Here is a 23898-nt window from a genome sequence, read left to right as displayed (position 1 = left end):
TAACAATTCTGGATTTATTTCTGCCTCTCCCTACAGAGCAGTCCCGTAAGAGATGCAGATCTCTTGCTCAAAATGAGATGCAATTTAAACAAGACAAAACACCTTGGCAACTCTCTCGCTTGCCAGATCATGATTTACTGAAAGTGACTCAGGAACCACAGAGTAGCTTGTTTCCATACTGGGTCCATAATTAATTAGGTCCTAGACCTGCACTGTGATTGCCTGAGCTGTGATAGGAAACATCTCCGGCCGTTAGCTGACTGCCACACAAAAGACTGCTGTGGAGGGGTAGGCAGTAGGCAGGAGAGAGCGAGCAGGGACCTGCTTGTGGAGCTGGAGATAAAACAGCAATAGCATGGAGGAGAGACTGAGGATATTACATTCCTCTCTGGCAAGTGTGTGGCTATTTTGCAGGATAATCTCCCCAGCCCATGTCGTGCACTCTGCGATGGGGAGCGTGTGTTGGCTAGCAACAGCATCCCCGCTTCCAATGAGCCAGCTGAAACTGGGACAGGGAAAGAGAACTCGCTTGAAGCAGCTAAAAAATCCACAGCTTGGGGAAGCAAAGTACAATTATTTTAAACAACTCAAGCTAAACTAACTCTCTCGGTTTCCAGATGAGAGCTTCATCAGCGCAGGCAGGGCCTGTGCACTCCTCCTGGCTCCCCTGCTCCCTGCCCACCGCTCAGCATCCCCCTTCTCCTCCCTGCTGCTCCCAGAGCGTGGTCTGGCTCAGCTCCAACCTTGGATGGCCCATTTTCGTTCCCTTGGTTATAACCTGATGCTGATGAATCCCTGGCCCCTTTCCTCTCTGCACTCTTCCGATGCCCAGGGACATCCTTCTCCTCTCATACATGAAGTACTGGTTTTTCGTGCTACAGCTCTTTGCTGTGGGCTCCTCTGACTCACGCACATCACCCCATTCCCTTCAGCTCTGTGTAAGCACAGTTTCCTTTGGACCCAGCCTTGGTGAATGGCGATTCTCAGAGGACGCAGCAAGGGGCTCCAAAGAAGCATTTGGGATTTCAAGGGACGTTCTCAGGGTGCCCCATTTGGGGAACAGCAGGATGATTCCCTCCCGCTAGATCGGCTGGCAGGGAGTCCTGCTCTCTTCTTGCAGCTGCGAGTTGGTGCGCCATGACTGCATGATAGCCAAAAGAAAAAAAATGGATTTAGGGGAGGGACCACTGGGCAAACTATTTTGGTAAGGAGGACTACTAGGGAAAGCTTAAAATAGGCACAGAGCAGCCAAGACTCCAGTTTTAAGGTCTTACATTGAAGATCCACAAAAATGAACAGCCTGACACGCCTACATCAACAAAACAGGATTCTATATGATTGCGATATGAGCAGTCTTTTGCACTACATCAGCAAGAGCGCAGCGAATCTCTCAGCCACAATCTATGCTAAAATAAAAGAGCAATAGGGCGATTCTGCCCCTCCGATTGATGGACGTTAGTGCTGTGAGGGTCTGGTTTGAGAAATCCTTACGCAGTCTTTCAAAACAAAATGCTTTGGGGAAATGGCATCACAGTGCATGTATCAATTCAGTTTTTCTTGTGTCACAACAAAGCTGATACACAAAGGGGAGAGCAGAGTATGAAATGAACAGTTTCCCCCATTCCCTTCGCACCACACATACGTGCCCGTGGAGAACAGATGGAAGAAACGAACATTGTGTCGAGAGAGGAAAAGTGTTTGAAGGTTTATCAGCGAAGGAAACCGAGACAGATGTCATGCTTATGTCATGTGTTAAAACCTTGATTGTACTTGCAGAAATGGGATATTCGATATATTGCAGGCCATGAGCTCTGCTCCTGTAGTTTGAAAGGAGGCTGGGTAGGGACCAGGAGAGTTGCTGCACCTAATTCAAAGGATACGCAGGGGGTGTTGCCAGCTTCCCGTTTACAAAAGAGAAAGAAAGTGAGACCAAGTGCACAGCAGTGGGGTCCACGCCACGGGTGTTGGCTCCAGCAGGAGCACGGGAAAGAGTTAACCTTGGAAACTCACAGCACTGTGAGGCTCGATTTTGGGTCGTTCCATGGCAATGGTAATGCAGTTCAGGAAAATGATCACCAAGACGATATGATCAAACATCTTGTGTGTGATGATTCTATTGCACATCAGGCGAAATCTGCCGAGAAAGAAGAAAAAAAAAAAAAAGAGGAGACACAGACTAGCTATTAATGCTCGACTGGTTGGGGAGAAACGCTGCAGCTCGACGCATGGCAGGGGAATCGAGCGCTCCGTTTGCAAAGCAGATGAGCTACAATCTCCCAATCCCCTCCCTGGCAGAGCCGCATGCTGCAGGCAGATCGGGGCATGAATAGAAAAGGATCGGAGCTACAGAATTGGGTTCCAGAACTTCAAGCCCTGGTAATGTTCACAGGGGACTCTGGGTCACTTGAAGTGGAGCTGCTTTCACAACTTGGACACACAGCCAGGTTCGGATCCGACCCCCTACCTGGTCTGTAGTGCTCAGGTTTAGCTTAAATAAAGGAAGGAATACTCCCAGCAAGCCCGTAAGGGTTGAGCGCACACAGAACAAAGGGACAGAAGCTATTTACTGTGACAGATGGCTGTACACTGACCCAGGATTTATAATACCGTATTACATTTCCCAAAGTCTGTTTCTGAAAATCTCTCTAATCTTTGTATGAATGAACTCAAATGCTGTCCAGGGCCCACCAGCTCAAACACAGGATACCCTCGGTGAGCGTGGGTGCATGTCCAGAGGGACACAGAGGAGAGCACGGAGCCCAGACGGCCCCGGCGCGGCTGGGCTTTGGGAAGTGCAGAGCTGGGGGCCTGCGGGCAAGGAGAGGGTGTTTTCTGAGGGTTGTTGGGAGAGAGTAGACAGAGAAGTCCAGGCGGGTTTAGGAGGTCAAGGAGTGTCCTTTTGCTGTCTTATTAGCGTACACTGGGTGCAAATTCAGATTTATCTCCTTAATGCAGCACCTTTCCCCCCAACGCTCCATCAAGTGAAAAACTTGCAGAGCGCTGGCATCAGTGACAGAGCGAATGACGAACTTGATTAAAGCTCTAGCCATGCCCTGGGCTACAGGTCTGTACTGGACACTCCTATGCCAGGACTGTGCACACCTTGGAGCAGCTCTCTGTGACCCCGATGTGGTACCGGAGCAGGGGAAGGCCTGGGAGTTTTGGCTCTGACACAGAGAGACCCATACGGGATACATGGGCAGAATGAGCCATCGCAACGAGGGCACCCATGCCCAGGCACCCGTGCCCATGCCCAGCACGCTGCCACTGCTCAAGGGCATCCACCTTACCTTGAGTGAGGGGCGAAGATGTAGATGGACCAGGAGTCTCTCTCTTTGCAGCAGGCAGGGAGACGTGCCCGTACCCACGCCTTGATGCGGTCTCTTTTGCTCTAGGAGGGAAACGTAGAGCAGACCGGGAGGAAAACAAAGAGAGAACTGTTAAAACAGCAAACCCCCAAAAATTCCAAGCAAAGGACCCGGGGCAATTTTTCACTGAAGACACATTTCCAAGTGCTCAGTAAAGCTGAAATAAAATGATGCCCCCGAAAAAGACCCCACTGGGCAGGGGAAAGAGCGCTGGCAACTGGGCAAGGGCTTGGTCTTGCATCTGGCACGCAGTTAGCCAAAAGGACCAACACAGTAAATAAAGTCTTTGTCCTAGATGACTGATAACCCGCTCTGATCAGCCTCAGTCCCTCCAGATACTCCTCAGATGCTTGCCTGAATCTTCTAAGATTTTGGGGGTATTTTTGTTGGGTTTTTTTTTTGTTTGGTTTTTTTTTTAATAATATATAATGCTTATGTCAGAGGTTATAAATGGAGTAGAGGGAGGGATGCCTGCTCCTTGCTGGGCCAAGCCCTATGTCTAAGCACCCCTGGAAAGCTGAAGAAACCGTTTGGGGACCCGAGTTTTGGTCCAGGAACACAATGGCGAGCATCTGCCTCTCATTCAGCACAAACAGATTAGACGGGAGATTATGAAGCCAGAAGGGAACATCGTGGCCAGCCTGACCTTCTGCATGAACACAGGCCATCCGACTCCCGCAAATTAATTCCTACTTGAAAGCCCAGCTTATCCTCGGCCAGGCATACTTATGTTTTAGACCCCCTGCAAGGTCGTTTAAGGCCAGAAGGGCAGATTGTAAAAGCCTTGGCCGACAGGCCAACGAAAGACATGAAAAAGTGGACCCTGAGGGGAAGCCTCGTCCTGGCTGGAACAGCCTCTGGATTAGTCTTGTCGCCTCCTCGTCTGTAGGTCTCCGAGGGGAGGTCAGGATCTTTAATCCAATTGGCATCGCAGCGCAAGCATCTTGAGCAGCGGCAACCAGCAGGAGCCAGACGAACCTCTCGCCCACCACGCTGGGGCTTTCCCAGCCCTTCCAAAGCGAAGCACCAGAAGATCAATCCACAGACGGGTGCGTGCAACGTCACTGCGGAGCTTTGCGTTTACAGATCAACAAAAACAAATCCTCACTCTTCCATTAGCAGGAAATAATTTCCCTGCTACTGCCAGGGCTTGGATGGGCACACACGTGGCCGCCCGGGCTCTTTGAAGCTTTCTTCTGCAGATGTTCAGAACTGTGAGGATGCAGAGGGGTGCGAAGCACAGCGCAGGAATTGCCGCTCACACCCCGGGAGCGACAGGACCCTGGGGCTGAGCCACTTTTATTTATTTCACCCTAAAAACAGCAGGGCCGGCGGGGGGGAATTCATTCGGAGCCAAACTGTTAGCAATTGGAGGTACTGCAGGCTGTAAAAATGGGATTTGTTAGGGTAATTGAGCGGAATGGAGGAAGTCCTTTCTGTTCCTACACGCACTCAGCCAGGGGTCTCATTAGCGATGGGTAATAGCCAGTGTAGCGTCCGTTTTAATGAAAGCACTTGGTGACAACCTGAACCCTTCAGAAAATTAAAACCACCTCGTGAAAATAACAAGAAAAGTTTGAATAACCACAAAAAAAAAGCTCGATCTTTCTACCCCTTCCCTTTCTAGGCAAGCACAGACCACGCCACGGCACACCAGTAGGTTTTGGCCACGTCTTGGCTGTTTTCACATCCCTTTTCCAACCCCAGGCAAGGAATCAGAACTGCTCCCTTCCCTCTAAACTGTATTTAATAGAGCATGCATCCTTGGGGTTGTGTTATCCCTTCGAGCAGCCTAGTTAGTTTAATTATCCATAGATTTAACAAAGGTAAATAAATGGATAAAAAATCAGGTGTCTGCTCAAAGTTGCGGTGAGAAGAGCGATTGTTACCCCAGCCTCTGGACATGGAGTAATAGCTGTGACTTGGTCCAGTTCATTTTGCGAGCTGGAAGGTTTCCACAAGTATCTATTATTCAAAGCAGTTCTGGTATTTATCATGGGGATTTGTAGTGAATGGTAATGCGTCAGCAGCACAGAATGCTTCTTTATATTCCTTTTGTCCAATTTTAATGCCAAAGATATTTTGGGGTCTGGCTAATTGTTGCAGCTTGCAGTTCATGGGCTAAATCAGATAACAAAGGCAAAAAGTGATCTTCCGTCATGTCGCTCTATTCAGCGTGTTCGAGTAAGGGCGAGCACCAGGGCTCGGCCGGGGCTGCAGCCCGGCGGCTCTCTACGGGGCCAAGTACATCCGCAGAAATCTCAAGTCAAAGGACTCGCTCCAGATCTCCCCCCGTGGAACAGCGCAGTTCACTTAATTTGAGCCAAATGTAAGATATTTGTGAAATAAAAACCCGAGCATTTCCAGCCTAAGTCCCATCAAATGCTTTCTCCGCGAGGTCCAGACACGCATCAACTGCTTACAATCAGGCTGATTGCAGCTTAAGCCTGCATTATGTTCAAAGCGATATATCAATTATGTGGTTTAAATCATATCTATTTGTTCATAAAACACACCTGGACAGGATGAATAAAGATGCGGGGCCGGGGGTGGGGGGGAAGAAGAAAACTCCTCTTTAGTTCAGTCGCCGGCGATTTACACAAAAATCTCCCTGGGTACGACCACCAAAACTCCCCCCGCCGGGATGCAGGCTGGGGCCAGGACACGGTGCGATGGCGGGGCTGCCTTCACTCCCATCCCACAGCAAGGAGAGCTGCTGAGAAATAGCTGCTTTTTTAGGACTTTCAGATATTAATGTAGTTCTGAGGGCAGGATGAAAGGCAGTTGACATTAAAAAGATGACTGATGCGCTCCTCGGAGTAAGGGAGAGGCTTAGATTTATAAAAGATTTATTATAAGGATGGGGTGGGGTGGGGGGGAAAGCTGAAAAACGCTCTATGAGCGGCAGCGGACCCCCAGGCAAGCTGGAAGCTGCACAGAGGCGCTCGGGACCTGATGATTTAATATAAATATGCAGCGGGGGCAGGCTGAGAGGGCTCGGGGGGCGGCTGGACCGCACGCCACAGAACAAAAAGTGCAACAGGCGACAGGGAAAGGAGCTGCCATTGCAAGGAGGATTTTGTCCCCTGGGAGGAGGGGACGCATTTGGTTGCAGATTTCAATATTTGCCTCACTTTCTGCTCTGAGCGCTCAGCAAATTTGGGTCGAAAAGCATCCAAAAATGCAGCAGATGCGAACAACAAAGACCTCGCAGCACATCCCCGATGTCGGTCCCAGCCACGTGAGCCCAACCAGGCAGCAGACCGCGCTCCCCGCGAAGTTCCTCCTTGTCTGCAGTCGTGCAATGAAGAACAGTTTTCAGTCCCCTCATTTCATACTTCTGGGGAGAAGAGCTATCAGGGGCCTGATTCCGGCCCCTCGGAGGGATGTAAATCCAGAATAAACTCATTGAAGGCAGTGGAGCGGCACTAATATAATGGGAGCCTGGGAGATCCAAACGAAGCCTTTGCACTTCCTTTTATTTCTGCGCAGAGGCAATCAAAACCAGCCAGCAAGGAGAGATGTGAAGCTTTGTTGCAGAAGGGCATATTTAGGATTACTTTGATCTGAGTAACAGTCGAGTTCTTTTCTTCTTTTGTTGGCGGGGGAGTTTTGAATTTTATTTTTTCCATTTAAAAAATCATTACTTTTTTTTTTGCCCCCTGACTTTGTCAAGGCTAATTTAGGGGCAGAGCATCCCCCCCCGAACGTCAGGAGGGAATCACAAAGGGAAGCTCCGCAACCTGGGGGCTCATTTCGCTAATCTAAGCAATATTTTCCAATCCGTCTGGTTTAGTGATTTGCAGCGAAGACACATTTCGGAGCACGGGGAAAGGCACCAGCCAGCTGCAGATGTCCCAGTTGCAGCTCTACCATGGGTTTATTCATTTACCCTATTTTGCCTTTTCTTTCCCCAGGATTTTGCTTCTGACCATTCCATGGGAGAGGACTGAGGCACCTTTGGTCTAACCCTACGTGGCCAGACCTCGGCACACAGAAGGCGATCTTCGGTTTATGCTAAAAAACAGATGCCGTAATAAAGATTAAAACCGTGCATCTTATTGAACAGCCTATCGTCAGCGCTGGCCGGGGCTGCGGGGCTGGGTGGGATGGGAGAGGAGGGACGTGTCCCGTCACACGGTGTCCAGGGCAAGGGGAGCCGCTGGCTTCTGACCTTGTGGGGGGAAAGGAAGGGACCTGCGAGATGCTTGGACCAGGTGAGCTGGAAAAAAAGCAGCAGATGTTGGAGCGTGAAAAAAAAAAATAAAAAAAAAATCCCTAGCTAGCAATAAAGAGCATGGTCGCTTGATCACTTTTAATAGCGCTTTTTTCCAAAAATAATTACTGCTCCTTTTCTTAAAAATTCAATTTATTTTATGGAGGTTAAAAACCAGGTTAAGACAATCAGTAAAAATCCCAGGCTGAGGATCCATGCTGGAGATGTAATGGGATAATGGCTTTTTTTAAAGGCGATTCACAGCTGAGTGACTCCATTCTGCCAGCACTTTCTGTCTCCTCCTGTTCCTTCTCGGGAGTCACCGCTGCCTTTCGCATCCCTTCACATGCTCCAAATTCCATTTTCATACAACAAACTCAGTGAAATACAGTAAAATCATGTCCACGAGCTGCAGCTTTCGTGTTCCCAGTACCACCCTGGTTACCATCACGTGGCTCTACCCAAAACCCATCCACTTCACCACCAGAAAGAGTGGGGATGACACATCAGACCATCACATTTTTAAGCCTGAGAACAAGGTAAAGGGAAACAAAGAGGTAACCTGGGAAGAGCAGAAAACACCCCAACCCCACCCCCAAACTGTCCTGTGAACATCCCGATGGGACAGTCTCCGCAGTGTCCTGCCACCAGCTCAAGCCCCTTTCTGCCAGCCATGCAAAAAATCTTGGAAAAACAACCAGATTCCTTTTATTCCCTTAAGATACAAACATCCACGTGGAAAAAAAGCCAGGGACCCTTGTCCCTTCCCTGTGCTCGCAGCCCTTTTAGCTAATGTTTCCTAAATGGCACTTTTCAGGCCTGTGAAAGAGAGATGCTTATTGGACTAATGCCTCTTCATATGGAAATTAATGCAAAGCCTTTGAAATTACCACCATCTCTAGGGGACTCATGCTGCCATGGAAATGGGGGGCCAAACCCTGCCCCTTCTTCGCCTGTTGATGTCAACAGAAATTGTCTGCTGCTGTACGCGGGGGCAAAAAGCTGAAAAATGGTTGGAGAGCAGGGAAAGCTGCGTGGTTTTTTTTTTTTTAAAAAAAAAGAACAGAAAACCAGAAAAGCTTATACTTTCAGGAGATAGTCTTTTCTTTGCACCTTTTAGTGGAACCTGGGAGGTTTTGGCTTGATCCCTCCATCATGAACTGCGCTAAAATACTTAATATGACGCCAACCCCACTTCTGGTGGCATCCACAGCCCAAGGACCTTCCAGTGCTCTTCTGGGTGACTCTCAGTCTGGTCTGGTGGTGAGACTACTCCCTGCAACAGGCCATCGCTTCCCACCCACTTCTGCTCTCCAGGGACAGGCACAAGCATCGCTTTGACACGGAAAAAAGCCCCAGATGAGTGCTTGGCGTTTCCTTACCATGTTGCCTTCATCATCATCATCGCAGTCCTGTCGGGGGTCATCCAGGTGGAGCTGGTGCAGAAGCAGACCTGGAGATGTCTTCCCGTTGCAGTCCTGGTGCTCGGAGGTGGTGGTCCGGCTGCTGTGCATGCTGCTGGTCCGGTACAGGGAAGGCACCTGCAGGGTATCCTGGAGGTCGAAGGAGCCTTTTGTTTCCAGCGACTCCATGCGATGAGGCAAAGAGCCGTTGAAGCTGCCGGCCCGGCTGGAGTGCTCTTCATCCGAACTCTCCCCTTCCTCCGAGCTCTCCTTCCCCTCTCCGGAGAGGAGGGATCTGCGCTCGCCGCTCTGCCCCCGACGCTTGAGGCTGGGGGCCCGGCCGATGCTGTTCCAGCTGGAGCGGCGGCTGTTCCAACTGCTGCCGGCGCTCCAGGGGCTGTGCGGGGAGCTGCGGGCGCTTGGCTGTGGGAAGGACAGGGAGAGCATTAGCCCTGTGCCACCTGCCCCATGCCGGGCTGCTGCCGTGCCAGCTGGGGCAGATGCATGGACAGACAGACCCGTAAACCCAACGGACACCCGCTGAGCATCCGCAGGAGGAGGTGACGTGAGTACCGGGGACTTGAGCTCGTAAGCAGTGGGGTCCATGGAGACGCCGCTGGCCCGGCGGGACTCGTAACCCTGCGCTGCATCTCCGAACATGGCGCTCTTGGGCATGGGCATCGGCGTGGCAGCAGTGTGGATGATGAGCGGCGGGGTCAGGCTCTTCTTCAGCTCCGGGTGGTCGCTCAGGGCCATCACTGGAAGACACACAGCGTGTTTTTGGTGTCACACTTCAAGGGGCACATCTACAACCTGCTCCCGGGCAGGCAAAGCAGCTGGGCAAGGGCGGCTCTCCTCCAACCATTAGGAGGATAGGGGCCAACAAGCCCTTCTGGAGAGCCGAGAGCCTGTCCTTCAGCCTGGCAGGGGAGCAGGGGGATGTAAATCAGGAATGGGTGCCAATGGGAGAGGAGGGCAGATGGAGACTGTCATCAGCTGCCCTCAACCCTCCAATGAACACCTGCCAGATCCAACCCTGAGAACTTCCTTGCCCACGCTGGGCTCCCGCCATCCTCCTTCCCCATGGCTCCTCCGCTTGTGCCCATGCAGAGACACCCCAAAAGCCCAGACCTCAGGCTCAGCAGGGAGATTACGGCCCAAATACCATCATCTCTCCCCGTTTGCATCCCAGGATCCCACCCCATGCCGCAAGACTGCTGCAGTGTCAAGCGTGTCACAGCTTGGACTACATCATTCTCTCTAGGAGGGCTTTTTCCTTCGGGACACATTGTTTTCACAGAAAAGCGGGGTTTCTGTGGAAGGGCCTGTCCTCCCGGGGCTGTTACTCACAGGCTGGATTTGACAAGTTTTTCTTGAGTCCTCCCTCCTCTTCCAGGCTGCGGGGGAAGAGATCCCCCTCGGAATCGGACTTGGAAGCATCACCCTGGAGCAAAACAGAGAGCTTCAGCAAGGAGGGTGACGGGCCGCGGAGCACGGACACCCCCTCTGAGAAAACGGATTCCCGTCTCCAACACCACACCTACGGATCCACTGAATTTCGTACCACGATGCAACATCACCTTTCACAAAATGACGCATGCACATATTTATACCACAGACTAATTAACCTCCTACCAGGAGGACAGACTGCTTCTGGCTCCAAACGCGGTCCCAGAAAGGGATCAGAAAAAAACAAACCATTGCTTAATTTTTCCTTGTAGAATTGCATACTGGGCAGATATTAGGGAAGGACAGATATCTGATGAGCAATTTTGGGACAAAAATTGGACCTACTCATCTCTCTTTATACGCTATGGCTTAAAACTCTCTGTGTGTGGTTCTTTCTAGTGATGCTTCGATGAAGCAATCCAGGGTTCAGAAGGGGCACAAGGGACTTTCCAGGGCCGCTAAGGGGCACGTGTGGATGGACGCCCCACCAGCGCAGAAGAAGGTCCGGGTGGCAGAACCTGATAGCGACTGCCCTGGGTGGCTGTTCCCCTTCCAGCTGAGACACACAACAGAAGTTTGGGGCATTTACACTGTATCGTTTGGGGGATTTAAATTCCGCTGTATCATTTCGAACGCCGGGGGTTGAGCGAGAGCTGCCCACTTTGACATGGGCCCATCCTCAGGAGAAGAGAGAAGAGGTTTACCATTGCTGCAGCGTGGTGCCCAGGCTCTTGCTCGGTCTTGCGGCACGGACCCGCTTAGGGACATCCCTGCGCATCCCACTGATTCTGTCCATTGGCACTGCAGAAAGGCGCTTAGGGTGTGGTATAGTCAGGATACACCCGACGGGCAATGGTGCTCGCCAGAACGATGCCCATCCAAAAGAGGAGGAGTCACGGCTGAAACCACTGCTCTGGCAAAGGCCACCAAGCCCCGTCACGATGTACATGGGGAGGGAGAAGAGGTTGGGAGAGAGGGAGGATGCTGGGATGAAAGAAGCCAAGCAGATCCTCACTTCAGCTGGGAGAGACCAGGAGCCCCAGAAAACCCCCACCAAGGCTAAGCTGCGTCCCCAGGAGCCCGGGCCAGCGCGGCGGAGTTTGGTGCTCGGGTACCTGTTGGTTGTAAAAACCCAGAGGGACCCCTGCGTGGGATGGGAGGAAGAGATGGCACCCCACACAAAGTGCCCTGCGCTTCTTTGTTCAGCAAAACCCCAGAGGGATGAGCCCTGATAGTCCCCCCCACGGGGTCACTAAACAGTTAAGCGTTTTTTTCCAGGCAGACTGGACGCTCTCAGACACATTTTTAAGGCAAAAGAGCGTGTGATGTGAAGTGTTGGCTCAAAACATCCCCTCCTGAGGATCCAGGACTTCTGTGCTATTGAGGGAAGCTCATCCTGTAGGATGCAGACTGGGAAGGTCAGGGATGCACCTTGCAAGGGGGAGCAGTAAAGTCAGGCTAGCCTGAACTTCCCTGGAGTCAAAACCGTGTCTGTGTACGAAGAGGGGCTCCAGCTGGCTCCAGGTACGCTCCCCGCGGAGGCTCCGGGCTCAGCCCAATGGTGGGCCTGCCAGGAATTACTCATCCTCCCTAATGGGTTATTAAAAAGGAATAAATAACGGTAAGAATTTTATGTGATTTGTATTCCTGGAGTGCTCTCTAACAGCCCAAAGGAAAGTTTTAGGGTGCACGACGAGACGTGTGCCGAGATGGAAAAGCAGAGCTACGCGGGGACTTCCCACCCCCCTCCCCAGCACCAAACCCCACGGCTGGAGGGCAGAAAGCAGCCCCTCTGAAACACCACGTGCCAGACTCAGTGCGGTGCAGGCAAGCATCTCGCAGCCGGGGCCGCTGCCCATTACCTGTTCTTGCACTCCCAGTTTGCCTTTCTGGATAGAAAAGGGGTTATGAGAGAACAGGGAGTTAAAATCCTTTTGGGAAACGAGGGTACGGCAAGACGGACCAGACTGTGCAACGGCTAAACCAGCCTGTACCGAAGGGGACTGACACACTGGGATATGATGGGAAAGGGCTTTTGTGCTGAAGGAAAAGCCAGACTTCTCAGAAAGGACAGAAAGGGAAGGGAGTGGTAAAGAGAAAGATGAGGTTGGCAGAAGAGTAAGGTTTGGAGTGTGCTGCGCTTCGGAGATCTGCGGCTTCCTCGGACTTGAACGGGACCATTTCACATCCTGACCCGCGCTGCAACGCAGCATCTCGCCGGAGATCCCAGCATCCCGGCCAGCCTTTCTGGGACACGCCACAGCGCAGCTGCCACCGTCCTGCTGAGCACGGGGCTCCCCCCACACGTGTCCACAAACAGGCTTGATTCCAGGTCCCTTCGCTCCCGGGCACCCTCCTCCGCTTGCGTGAGGGAGGCAGCACTTGGCAGGCGTGCCCAGCAGTCACCATCACTGTTCGCATCCCTAGGGATGTCCCGGGATGTGACCGTGCTGCGGAGGAGCTGCGACAGCCCCGTGGGGAGCCCTCCCTGGGGCAGGCGTCCAGAAAGGGGTCGGCGAGAGCCGGGGGCTGGAGCCACATCAGCCGCCCTGAAGCACCCACCTTAATTTACCTGGCTGCCCCAGAGAAGGAAGGGACTTAAAATCAAGGCTGACTCGACAATGAGGACGACAAAAAAGAAAGGAAAAAAAAAGAAACAAAAAGAAACAAACCCCCAAACACCCAAACAAACCCCCAAAAGAACGACAGCTACTACAATGAGAACAGCACCACAGTGTGTGACCAGGCACCACGAGAGAGACAACCACGGCGGGCGGTGGGACGTGCTGTGTACGTACCCCCGACGAGTCGACAGGCAGCTGAATACAGCTTAACTGCCCACTCGCATCTTCTCGCTTGGAGATCTCCTGAAGGAGAAACGGGGGGGAGGGAAGTGGGGGGGGGGGGGAGGAAGGGGAAGGAGGGGTTCAATTTTCACAGTTTCAACAGCAGGACTGAATGGGGAACGAAAAAAAAAAAAGAAAAAAACAAAACCAAACACAGGAGAAAAGGCAGGGAAGGAGAGGGGAGGGGAGAAGGGCAGCGTGCGGCCGCCGTGGAGAGCCGGGCTGTGGCACCGACTCCGCTCGGCACAGGGAGGGGGTGGAAGATCTCAGATGGAGCGATGCCCTTCGAAGGGACCAGCCTTACCTTTAAATTAAGTGTTTCAAACGGAGCTTGCTTCAGCTCCTAAGTGATAATTGTGCTAATGAAACACCAGCTAATTATTGAAAATATGATTTTTTTTTTTTTTTTTTTTTTTGCAGCTGCATAATAGGATCTTTATTTATTACGCCTTCATTAGGCAGCAATGGAAGCTTTTAACGAGTGTTTGATTAACACAATATCAGCCCTCTTACAGCCAGGTGAAAAGTCGAATTTAAGGAAAGCCACCGGAACCTGCCGCGAGTTGGTCCCTCCTCGCCCCCGTCAGTGGGGATGCCCAGTGAAACCAGTGGGGTGCCCAAACGCAGCAGCGGGGCACAGCCCCATCCTGGGGGGCTTTGCCACACCAGCGGCCCCAGCACCTCTTCACAGCACCAGAAGTCAGTCTTTCCCTACCCATTTGGCATGCACACGCCCTTTCGGACCTCGCTGACTTTCCCCTTCCTCAGGGGTGGCTCTTCCAACGCTCCTTGGCACGTTTTGGCAGCGTGGCCGTGCCTGATCCCATCCCGCGGGAGGTTACACCCTGCTGCAGGAGGGCACAGGTTGTCCCACCATCTTCATTTCTTGCCCTACAGGGCAACTGATCTTTCCTCCAGTTACTACACGGGATGCAAAACTCATCCCACTCCAGGCTGGGATGAAGAGTTTAAGAAAGACTGATCGGCTTTGGGATCTGGATGGGCCAACAGTGTCTTGCTAGCCATGTAATGGACACTTAATTTAAAGTCTTTGGTTGTAAACGGAGAGAGACATGGAAAAGTCATTGAAAGAGAACAACATGGAAACACTTTTCCTTCACAAGGAAAATCCCAATGAAACCAACAGGAATGCAAAAGGTAAGGGATGCGAGAAAAACACCATCCAAAAGCCCTACTGTGGGAGAAGGGACCATTCGCTCTGGTTGAAGCACAGAAGTCAAAGCCTGTATTTCTCCGAGGATGCTACATCCAGAGAGCAGGAATGTCCTCCTGCAGGGGAAAGGATGGAGGTGCCGGAAGAGGGTCCTGGGGTGCCAGGGAGGGAGGGGGGCACAAAGGAGGGGATGGAACAAACCCACAAGGGAGGACAGCCAGGGACAAGGAGCCACGAAACCGGGAGGATTACCAATGGAAGAATATGCTTTGGAGATAATATTATCAGGAATTCCCTCGGGAGAGGAGCTTTATGCCTGACAAAGAGGAGTCATTGCTTGCTTCAGAGAGAAGTCCCCAGGGCAGGGCTCCGCGAGGTCAGGCAGCAATTTCAAATTAGCAGCTCGATCAAACGGAGTCCCCTCTCACCTTCCCCGCACCAACGCCAGGCTCCACTTAAATCGGAGAGCGTACAGTCAAAAATAACCACGTTGCACAAAGTCCTGCGTGCGTCTCTTGCAAGAGACAAGCGGGTTACCAAATAAAAAGAAAGGAGTGGGGAAAAAAAAAACAAAACCCAACACCCTCAACCCTGCAAAATATATTGCTCCGTATTTAAAGTTTGGAACAGGTCCTTTTTGTTTCTCAACTGCTTATATACATCTGCTGCCTAGCAACTGGGGCTGCAAAGCCATGCACTAAAATTAACGAGGTGCTTGCAGATTGAGGAAAGGCACTCAAGGACCAGGGAGATAAAGGCAGCAGCCCTGGGATTGTGTTTCAGCCCAGAAATCTGAAGGAGAATGGGGAAAAAAAAAAAAAAAAAGAAAAAAGAACCCCAACCCAACTCAGAAGAAGGGTCAAGTGCAATGGCAGGACGGGGACACTGGGGTTTGGTTACAGCGAGAGATGATCTCTCTATTAATTCTGCTTAGGAGAGGATCCTGTGTGTGCTGGCTAGCAAAACCCTGAACGAGATCTGTTTGCAAAGCTGAATAAACATAAACCGGCAAGGCCAGACCTGGCTCCCGACCTCCAGCAGACGTTTGCTCCCCGGCCGCTGCAGAAAAACTTGGGTTGAGCCCAGGGATCTCTTGATCCCACTGCAGTTTACTGGAGGAGCACGGAGAAATCGGAATAACAAGGACGTGGAAAGAAGATTATTGTTAAAATGCCATCATCAAAGCCTGACAAACAAAATCGCACTGTAATCAGGGTCACGAATTAGAGAAGGCTGGTGCAAGTTCGTTGGAATTGCCGTGGTTGGGAGGAATTGGCCAGAGAAGGTTTGATCTTTGGAGGCTGCGCTGGATCCTGGTCCCCGCACTCGCCTCTCGATACCGGCGCGAGCATCGCTGGCTTCAGGCTGTCTCCGTGCTTTCCTGAATCAGAAGTTATTCCCTGATTCACACTTAAAGCACATTCGCAGCTCACGGGGAATCCCTGGAGCTGGCTGGGACCAGCCGGGCACTGCCCCGGCAGAGCCGACGTGGGCGCAGGCGATGGGGCAGCCCCGCTGCAAATACCCAGCCGAAAACAAATCCGACGGGATGCGGCAGGCGGTTCCCCTGGACGCGGGGGAAGACGTACCCCCAAGGACACGGTTACTGGAATAAAATTGCAGCGCGTTAAGCCAGGGTGTGAATTGGGAGGGAGTCAGGCCACCATACCAGCCGGCCGCAAAGCGAGCGGGGGGGAAAACGGCTGCCCAGGGAACCAGGGCGTGCGGGAGCGGGAGCATGCCGGCGGGCGAGCACGGGGATGCTCTAAGCATGAAAAACCGGGCTGAGCCAAGGACTGGATGTGTCAGCCTCCCTCGAGGAGCTGGGGGGGGGAGAAGGGGCTGCTGCATTGTGGGGGCTGCGTCCTTTTCTCTAAGCAGCGGGCGCAGCAGGTGATCTCCCACCTCGGCGACCTTCGGAGAGTCAATGCGCCAGACTGAGTGGACAAAGGGTGGGTTTCGAAGCCGTCGTCGCAAGCGGACAAGGAGCTTTTTACCTCTTCTCGCTCGGGCAAGGGAACATTTGTGCTATGCGGGAGACCCTGGCAGTGACCTTCCCTGGGGCTGAGCAGTGTGTGTAGGAGGGGGATCTACAGACGGAAACAGCTACAACAGTAACAATTAAAAAAAAGAAAAGCACCAACATGGAGAGAGACGATACAAGAAATAAAAGGTATTTCTTCTTGCTATCTCCGGGTACGACTCCATTAATTTAACTCTAAACTGCGTTCCAAAAATAATAATAATAATAATAATAAAACAGTTCTGTGCTTAGCTATTCATGGGGAGGTAGGATATTGTGAAACACAAGCAACGAATCTTAAATAATATTTAGTCACCCCAGGACACTTCTAAAAATCAGAGATAGCGTGTAAAAGCACAGACTATGCAACCAGACGCCAGTGAGCAGCTTTAGCTTGTATTTGTCTCTCCAAGTCCCTGGGCAGGGTGGAAAGGTCCCCTCCTTTCACTGATGTTCTTGGGCAATGGGACAAGTTGTGCAGAGGGCGGGTGGGCATCGCAGGTCCCCCCCTCTGGGGACTACGTGACACGCTCACTCGCTCCAAGTTGGGAAGGCAGCAGGGATGAAACAAAAGGTTCAATTCAAACCTAAAGTGTCCCCCTGCCCTTCCATGAAAGCCTCCAGCAATCTGGGATGTCTCATGGAGGTTCCCAGCCCGAGGAAGCAGCTGGCAGAGACCAGGAATCACGTACTTTAAAATGGGCAGAGCACTGCAGGGCTGGGGACGGGAAGAGCTCCATGAACACATACCATCAAAAAAAATAATCGTGTCACTAATCTCTTACCAGCCTGCGTAAATTTTCAGGAAGGGCTTTTAATCTGGCTGACAGATACGGCGAGAACTGTTTCAAAGACACTGTCATAGCAGCGATCCCATCCGCAGTGCCTGACTCACCGCCGAATTCCCAACTCCTACATTAATGCTAACAATGCTTTTCATTTAAGCCCTTCACTTAGAGGGCTCGCTGTATTAAATCGCACCGTGGCTAAGAAGAAATTAAAAAAAACCAAACCAGAAAGATGACCTAATATTTTCCCCCACTTTCTTTCATGTACCACTCTTGTAAACGTATTGCCGTCCATCTCGGAAATCAAATTCCAGGATCTGGAGGCCCTGAAACTTCAGAAGAAAGCAAAGGCAGGAGCATGAGGACATTACCTCCGTCTGGAAACCCTCTACCAGGATGGCCACCAGCAGGTTAAAGAGAACATAATTCCCAAACGTCATGAGCGCGATGAAGTAGAGAGCAGCCCAGGAGGAGGTTGATGCCATGCCATTGTAAAGGACCTTGTTCCAGTCTTCCTGGGTCAAAATCTGCAGAGGAAGGGTATCAGGAAAATGGAGATACTGGAGGATGGCGTGCTGTTGTCCCCCCGTATCTGTGCTCCGGATGGGCCAGACAAGCACCCCAATTTTAGGGTATCCACCGTAGCTATAACCACAGGGGACAAATCTGGCCCAACCCGTCTTCTGAGCCAGAGGAGAGACAGGACCAAAGCCACCATGACTCTCATGCTACCTGTAAGGACCCTGCCCAAACTGCCCCGCTCCCACCCGCACCGAGGGACACGTTCAGCCGTAAGGGAACACAGCATCGTGTGGGCTGGACTTCTCCTTTGGTTGGCCAGAACAGCTAGAAGTCCTTCATAGATCCCACAGTTACAGAAGTCAGAGCTGCCAGAACAAAAATTTGCGCGTATCAATTATGGCCTTCAACCGGATTCTGTTCTTTGTTGAAATATCACTGCAAACGGTCCCAATCTCCTCCTTTCCATCTCCACCATCTGCACTTACTTTCACCCACCCAGCAAATGCAAGAGCCTCCTGCCTCAGCAGCCCCTCCTCGTTAGCTTTATCCTTTGTTCTTGAAAATGGTCTGAAACCTCCTGTCTCCCCTCACTCGTAGTTTCGGGTCCTCTCCCTTCCACAGCAAGGAGCTTCACTAAGCTCTGTCAGATGCTTCGGAAAACAACCCCAGCCCTTGCAGCCCCAAAACACACGCGAGTTGTGGCGTTTTCCATTTTGTACCTGGAAAACCGTGACGATGGCCCAGAGCAAGGAGTCGAAGTTCTTCCTGTCGGGCAGAGTGTCGCCGTCTCGCTCCGAAGCAAACTTACAGCCAAAGAGATGCATCCCCAGGATGCTGCACGGGAGGGAAAGCAGGGGCTCAACAAGACGACCACAGTACAAACCAGTAATCATACAGCAGGGCTGACAGTCTCCCGATTTCACCTGAGCCACTCTTTTTATTTTTTTATTATTTTTTTTTAAAAGATGAATCATTTGTTCACTGAAAAATACGCCTCGAGATCACGCAAGCCAGTTGTGAATTTGGGTCAAATCTGTCAAAGAGTTCCAACCTAAAAGTATGTCTGCTCCTTCTTTTTCTTCTGCTTTGTTTTTCTTAAGTCAAAACATTGTGTTTCAACATTTTCTAAACAAAATGTTTTGACTTTCTGTTTTGCAATGACACATTTTCAGCAAAATACGCTTAAATTGAATTAGGAAGACAAAAAGGGTTTCTGTGAAATGCCTGAATGAGACATGTCAGGGGACCTGAAACAGCTTTTTCGATTTTGACAAGAAAACAGAATACCTTTCATTTGAGATTGATAATAAAAGAATAATTTGTTTTCCCCTGCTTTCGGCCAGTAACCTGAATAATCAAATTATTTACAGCTCTGCTGAGCACCACGGCTGCAAATGGTGGTTTTGGAGTGAAACGTCTCACTGGGAGAAGGGACATTATTCCATGGAAGAGTCTTTCCATTATTCCATGGAAGGCTTCCTTCAGCCCCCCCAGTGCCTGCATTGCTGGAACACCAGAGCTGGCTGTTACAAGGAGATAGACCTGTCTCAAGATGTAGACCAAAATCCAAAAGTTCGGGGCTACTCCAAGCCTTTTTTTAACATTTTGACTTCTCAGAAGAAGAGGCCATGCAAGAGAGCACAAGCACCACCCTGGCTGACTTTATTTTAGGAACATCGCCCTTTCCTTGGCAATATTTTTAGCACCAGGCTTTCTGCTAGTCGGTAAGTAATGGAACCGCTGTCTTGGGGTGATGTCAAGGAATCATCCAGCTGAAAGATTTTCCTTGTAAATCATCTTGCAAAGACAGATGTCTCATTTGGCCAGAGTTAAGAGAATTTAGTCAGGGCAGCAAGCCACCACCGGCACTGGCCAACGATGCTGCTTCTGGGACTGTTCAGCTCAGCCACGCTCTGGTGTGGACTCTTACATCCCCTCACCTCACCACGGGATCCCACCAAAACACCCAAGAGCAATCACAGGACTGGGAATCAGAAGCACTCACCTAAAGATGAAGATGAAGAGCATCAGCAACATGCAGAACGTGGCCACGTTGTCCATGGTCTTCATGAGGACTACGAGCTGGCGCTGGAGGGCTGGCATGAAGCGGACCAGCTTCAAAACTCGCATGAGCCGAAAGGTCCGCAGGACCGAGAGACCCCCACCTTGCTGGCCCACTATCTCCCACACGCTGAGGGAGACAAAAAGGTCATTGCAGGATGAGAAGACAAAGCCTAACGCCAAGGCATGGAAGAGAAGAAGCAAAGGGAGGGTGATATTTTGTTCAGCTTTGAGAAGAGAAAGCTCCAGGGAGACCTTATAGCCCCCCTTCCAGTCCCTAAAAGGGGCCTAAAGGAAAGATTGGGAGGGACTCTTTATCAGGGAGTGGAACGATAGGATGAGGGGTAATGGTTTTAAACTGAAAGAGGGTAAATGTAAATTAGGTATTAGGAAGAAATTCTTTCCTGTGAGGGAGGCCCAGGTTGCCCAGAGAAGCTGTGGCTGCCCCATCCCTGGAGGGGTTCAAGGCCAGGCTGGACGGGGCTTAGAGCAACCTGGGCTGGTGGGAGGTGTCCCTGCCCAGGGCAGGGGGTGGCACTGCATGATCTTTAAGGTCCCTTCCAACTCTAACCATTCTGTGATTCTATGAAATTCAGAGAGAAGAGGGATGGGAGGCAGGCAGAGATGCACTGCCAACGCCCCTGGTGAGCTGGACTCCATCCAGGCTTGCAAAGAGCAGAGCCCCACTGGAGTGTCAAAAACACGCCTGCAAATCAGTGGCTGCAGCTGCAGGGGCAATTACAGCCTTTGCACATGCCAAAAAAGCCGACAGATACTTAATCGGGCACAGGTTGTACCATTTGGATCCTAGACTTTCCCAGGACATTGGGACTGATAGCTTTCTGCTCGGGCCTCTCTCTAAAATGAGCATAAAATAACCCCAAGATACGTATTAGCAATCGTGCCTAAGTGCATTAATTTACAGCAGAGAAGTATAAAGTGTCATAGGAAGGTATTTATGCCCACTCTCCATTATTTTCTGTTTAATTAAACAGCCAAATGAGGGGAAACACGCATAAAGCAAGCTCTAGGTTTGTACCTAATCACCACGATGATCCCATCAAAGATGTTGTATGGATTCTTAATGTAGCCAAAAGGACCGTAAACGAGGACTTTCAACAGCATCTCCAGGGCAAAGAGGCTTGTGAAGACTATGTTGCTGATCTCCAGGGCATTAGTAAGCTCCTCTGGCTGGGGAAAGGAGAGGAGGAAAGGGACACGGTCAGCAGCACAGCTCCATATCCAAAATTACAGCTGGAAATACAACAAGCCCCAATATCACAAGCGTAGGAATATCGAAGCTAAAGGTCGAGCAAGAAAATGGCAATAGCCCACTAAAAGCCCAGGAGGGCGAAGAAAAATACTATCGGAGTATTTAAGGTTTATATGCCCGTTGTAAATTGAGCAGGTAAATCCAGACATGGTCTTCACGTTAATCACAGCTTTAGCACGACCACAGGAGGTTTTAGTGGCATGTACCGAGCCTTAATGCCTTCCCATCCTCCAAACCAATTCTCCTTATGTAGAAGGGAAAGTCGCACCGTTTCTCACATAAATAACCTTTTAGGGCCTGTCTTTTTGTTTAGTATCTCATCAAAAGATTTAAACTAAGATTTTCAAACGCAGCGATTTGAGGTGCTATAACTGGAATGGCTCAAAAAAAACCCCCCCTCATTATCAGGAAGCGCCAAACACTGCTACTGAGGAGGGGCCCGATCCTGGCATTCCAGACGAGCAACCTAAAAATAGAGGTATGAAAAAAAACTTAACAAACAGACTTCCCATAATCTTAGACCTAAATTAATACCTTTCATGTTTTTCTAGCATATTTCACAGAGGGTTCCCAACAATGCCTGCAGACATCCAGCGCTGCGCTTTCCCCGGTGGGTGGGCAGGCATTATTGGAAAACATATGGCAGAAGACAAAAACCGGTGGCGTAGTCTGTTTAGGATCAGTCAGTGGCAAAGACAGGAGCAGAATCTGCAGTACCAGATCCCTTCTCCCCATTTAACCCCAACACACAGCTGCAACTGCACAGTTCTACTTAAAGGCTTCACTAAAATCAGGAGCCGATGTCCTGCTGGCAGATGGCCACGGGGTCGTGTCGGCAACGCCAAGGTGCCCCGTGGGGTGGTGGGCTGGCACAGTTCACTAAACACCTTCCACACACTGTGCGCTGGATTCATCTTAGGGATAGTTTGGCACTTAACTCAGATACTTTTCTAAATCCCCATGCATAACCATCCGCAGCTTTACATGCCTGAACACCGTGCTGGGTTACGGCCAGATGTGCAGGTTCATGGCAGCTACACCACGAGCAGAAGCTAATGTACAATATGTGCCGTTGACTGCTCCCACCACTTACATGAAACACCTTCATGGCTGGCCAAAAACTTCCTACACCAGACCAGGAGCTGCCACGCCATGGCACAATCTACAGCACAAGCTGTAGGGTTTGACATGAGGTGACCCAACCCCAACCTAACACCATGGGAGCCAGGAGAAAGGATGGCTCAGGGGCAGAGCCAACATCTGACTGACTGTGTTTCAGAGCCCCAAGAAACTACAGCAACCCAAGGCTTCACAGATATACGCTGGCAAATAAACAGATAAATCCATGTGGACATTCCACTCTTTCTCAGGGTTGAAGTCTCCAGGCACAGCTGGCCAACCTCTTTCAGCTCAAGTTTCTCCAACCCAATGTGATGGTAGCTGGGGACCCAAATTGGTCTGATGTTATCTCAGCGTGGTAGTGTAATCCCTGGGGACTTGCATTGATACTGGTGGGAGCTTGTGATGACAAAGCAATGGTCTCAAGATAGCAAAGGCGAAACAGCAGCATGGAAAAGAAAAAGTAATAAAAAAAAAATAAAAGAAAAAAAAAAATAAGGTGTTGAACACTTCCTATACCTCAAACATACCCTCAGAGGAACAGATCCCTTGACTAGAGTTTGCCAAACACACCGGACTTACAGCCTAAATCGCCTCCTCGCTGATCTAGAGCTAAAATACAAATGCTCCAGCTCCTGATATTAAATGCAGGCCTGGTTTAACATCATACACCTATGGGAACACTCAGACACAGAGTAATAAATAGGCCGAGAACTTATATGTCAAACTGCACCTCAGGACAATTTCAAATAGCTAAAAGTCTACATTAGTCACCAAAAAAAAAAAAAAATAATAAAAAATGCCAACTCATTCATGAGTGCCCCAGTGCTGAGGCAGGCTGTGCTGTTATCATTACTGCAGTGATGCTGCTGGAAAGAAACCGTGTTCCTGGAAGCTTTCCTTCTCATCCATCAGCGCCACTAACCCGGGCCCCGGAGGCTGATTTCCACCCTCTGTTCCCCCTCTGTGACCGCGCTGCCAAATCCAACCGGCCCCGGAGGCGCGACCCGGTGAAGTCCCTCGATGCGTGAGCGGTGCCCAGCATCTCCTGCAGCCGTGGCATCCCTTCCCCGCAGGGGGTGACATGGAAAACCCAACCAGCCCCAGCGGGGATGTCGTGTTAATAGTGTGGATTAATGAAACTTTGCACTTTGCGAGCACCTCCTGGTTGGAGACGTTACTGGGATGTATAAATCCGGATTGGGAGGCGCTGGCAGGGCACAGCTGGGTGATGTGGGGAGCAGCACTTATGCTGCAACTTTCCCAGGACCCCCAGCACCCACTGGAAGGGCTGTGACACCCCCAGCCCATGAAACATCCCTCCCATCCCACCCAGGACACCCCTTGGCACTGGCACGGGAAGGCTGTGGGTCAGCCCATGCAGCATGTGATGCTCAGCGCCCGCAGCACTGCCGGATCCATCTGTCTCCCCCTGCTTCACCCCAAAAAAGCCGCCTGGACCCCACTCCTCTCCTCCTCCACACACACTTTTCCACTTCCCTCGCAGGAAACGGTTTTTAATATCTGAGACATCGGGCACCCACAGCAAAAATGAAGGGTAGGATCTCCTGAACCAGAGGGGAGAATTAATATCCAAAAATCTAAGATTAATGGCCCAAAAGGGTTGAAAGAGGAAGGGAAAGCTTCCCTTTCACC

General features: G+C 50.9%; 1 protein-coding gene across 21 annotated transcripts in view; it reads right to left on the bottom strand.

Moving 5' to 3' along the window:
- CACNA1G (calcium voltage-gated channel subunit alpha1 G) overlaps window positions 1-23898 on the bottom strand; it is a 154771-nt gene that overhangs the window by 49748 nt on the left and 81125 nt on the right. For 9 of the 21 annotated variants that reach the window (XM_074608085.1, XM_074608089.1, XM_074608092.1 and 6 more), the window contains 11 exons: window positions 20890-21041; window positions 19795-19980; window positions 18509-18623; window positions 17639-17794; window positions 13235-13303; window positions 12299-12325; window positions 10338-10431; window positions 9561-9745; window positions 8967-9410; window positions 3291-3391; window positions 2011-2134 (listed from right to left, as the gene is read on the bottom strand). In XM_074608085.1, the coding sequence (XP_074464186.1) occupies window positions 2011-2134; window positions 3291-3391; window positions 8967-9410; window positions 9561-9745; window positions 10338-10431; window positions 12299-12325; window positions 13235-13303; window positions 17639-17794; window positions 18509-18623; window positions 19795-19980; window positions 20890-21041 (1653 nt within the window). Of the gene's footprint in view, window positions 1-2010; window positions 2135-3290; window positions 3392-8966; window positions 9746-10337; window positions 10432-12298; window positions 12326-13234; window positions 13304-17638; window positions 17795-18508; window positions 18624-19794; window positions 19981-20889; window positions 21042-23898 lie in introns of all 21 variants that reach the window. The other 12 variants (XM_074608088.1, XM_074608095.1, XM_074608090.1 and 9 more) reach the window with 5 other exon arrangements.

This window comes from Larus michahellis, chromosome 14, assembly GCF_964199755.1.
Source record: "Larus michahellis chromosome 14, bLarMic1.1, whole genome shotgun sequence".
Classification (NCBI taxonomy): Eukaryota; Metazoa; Chordata; class Aves; order Charadriiformes; family Laridae; genus Larus; species Larus michahellis.
This window is presented reverse-complemented; position numbering and strand designations above follow the sequence as displayed.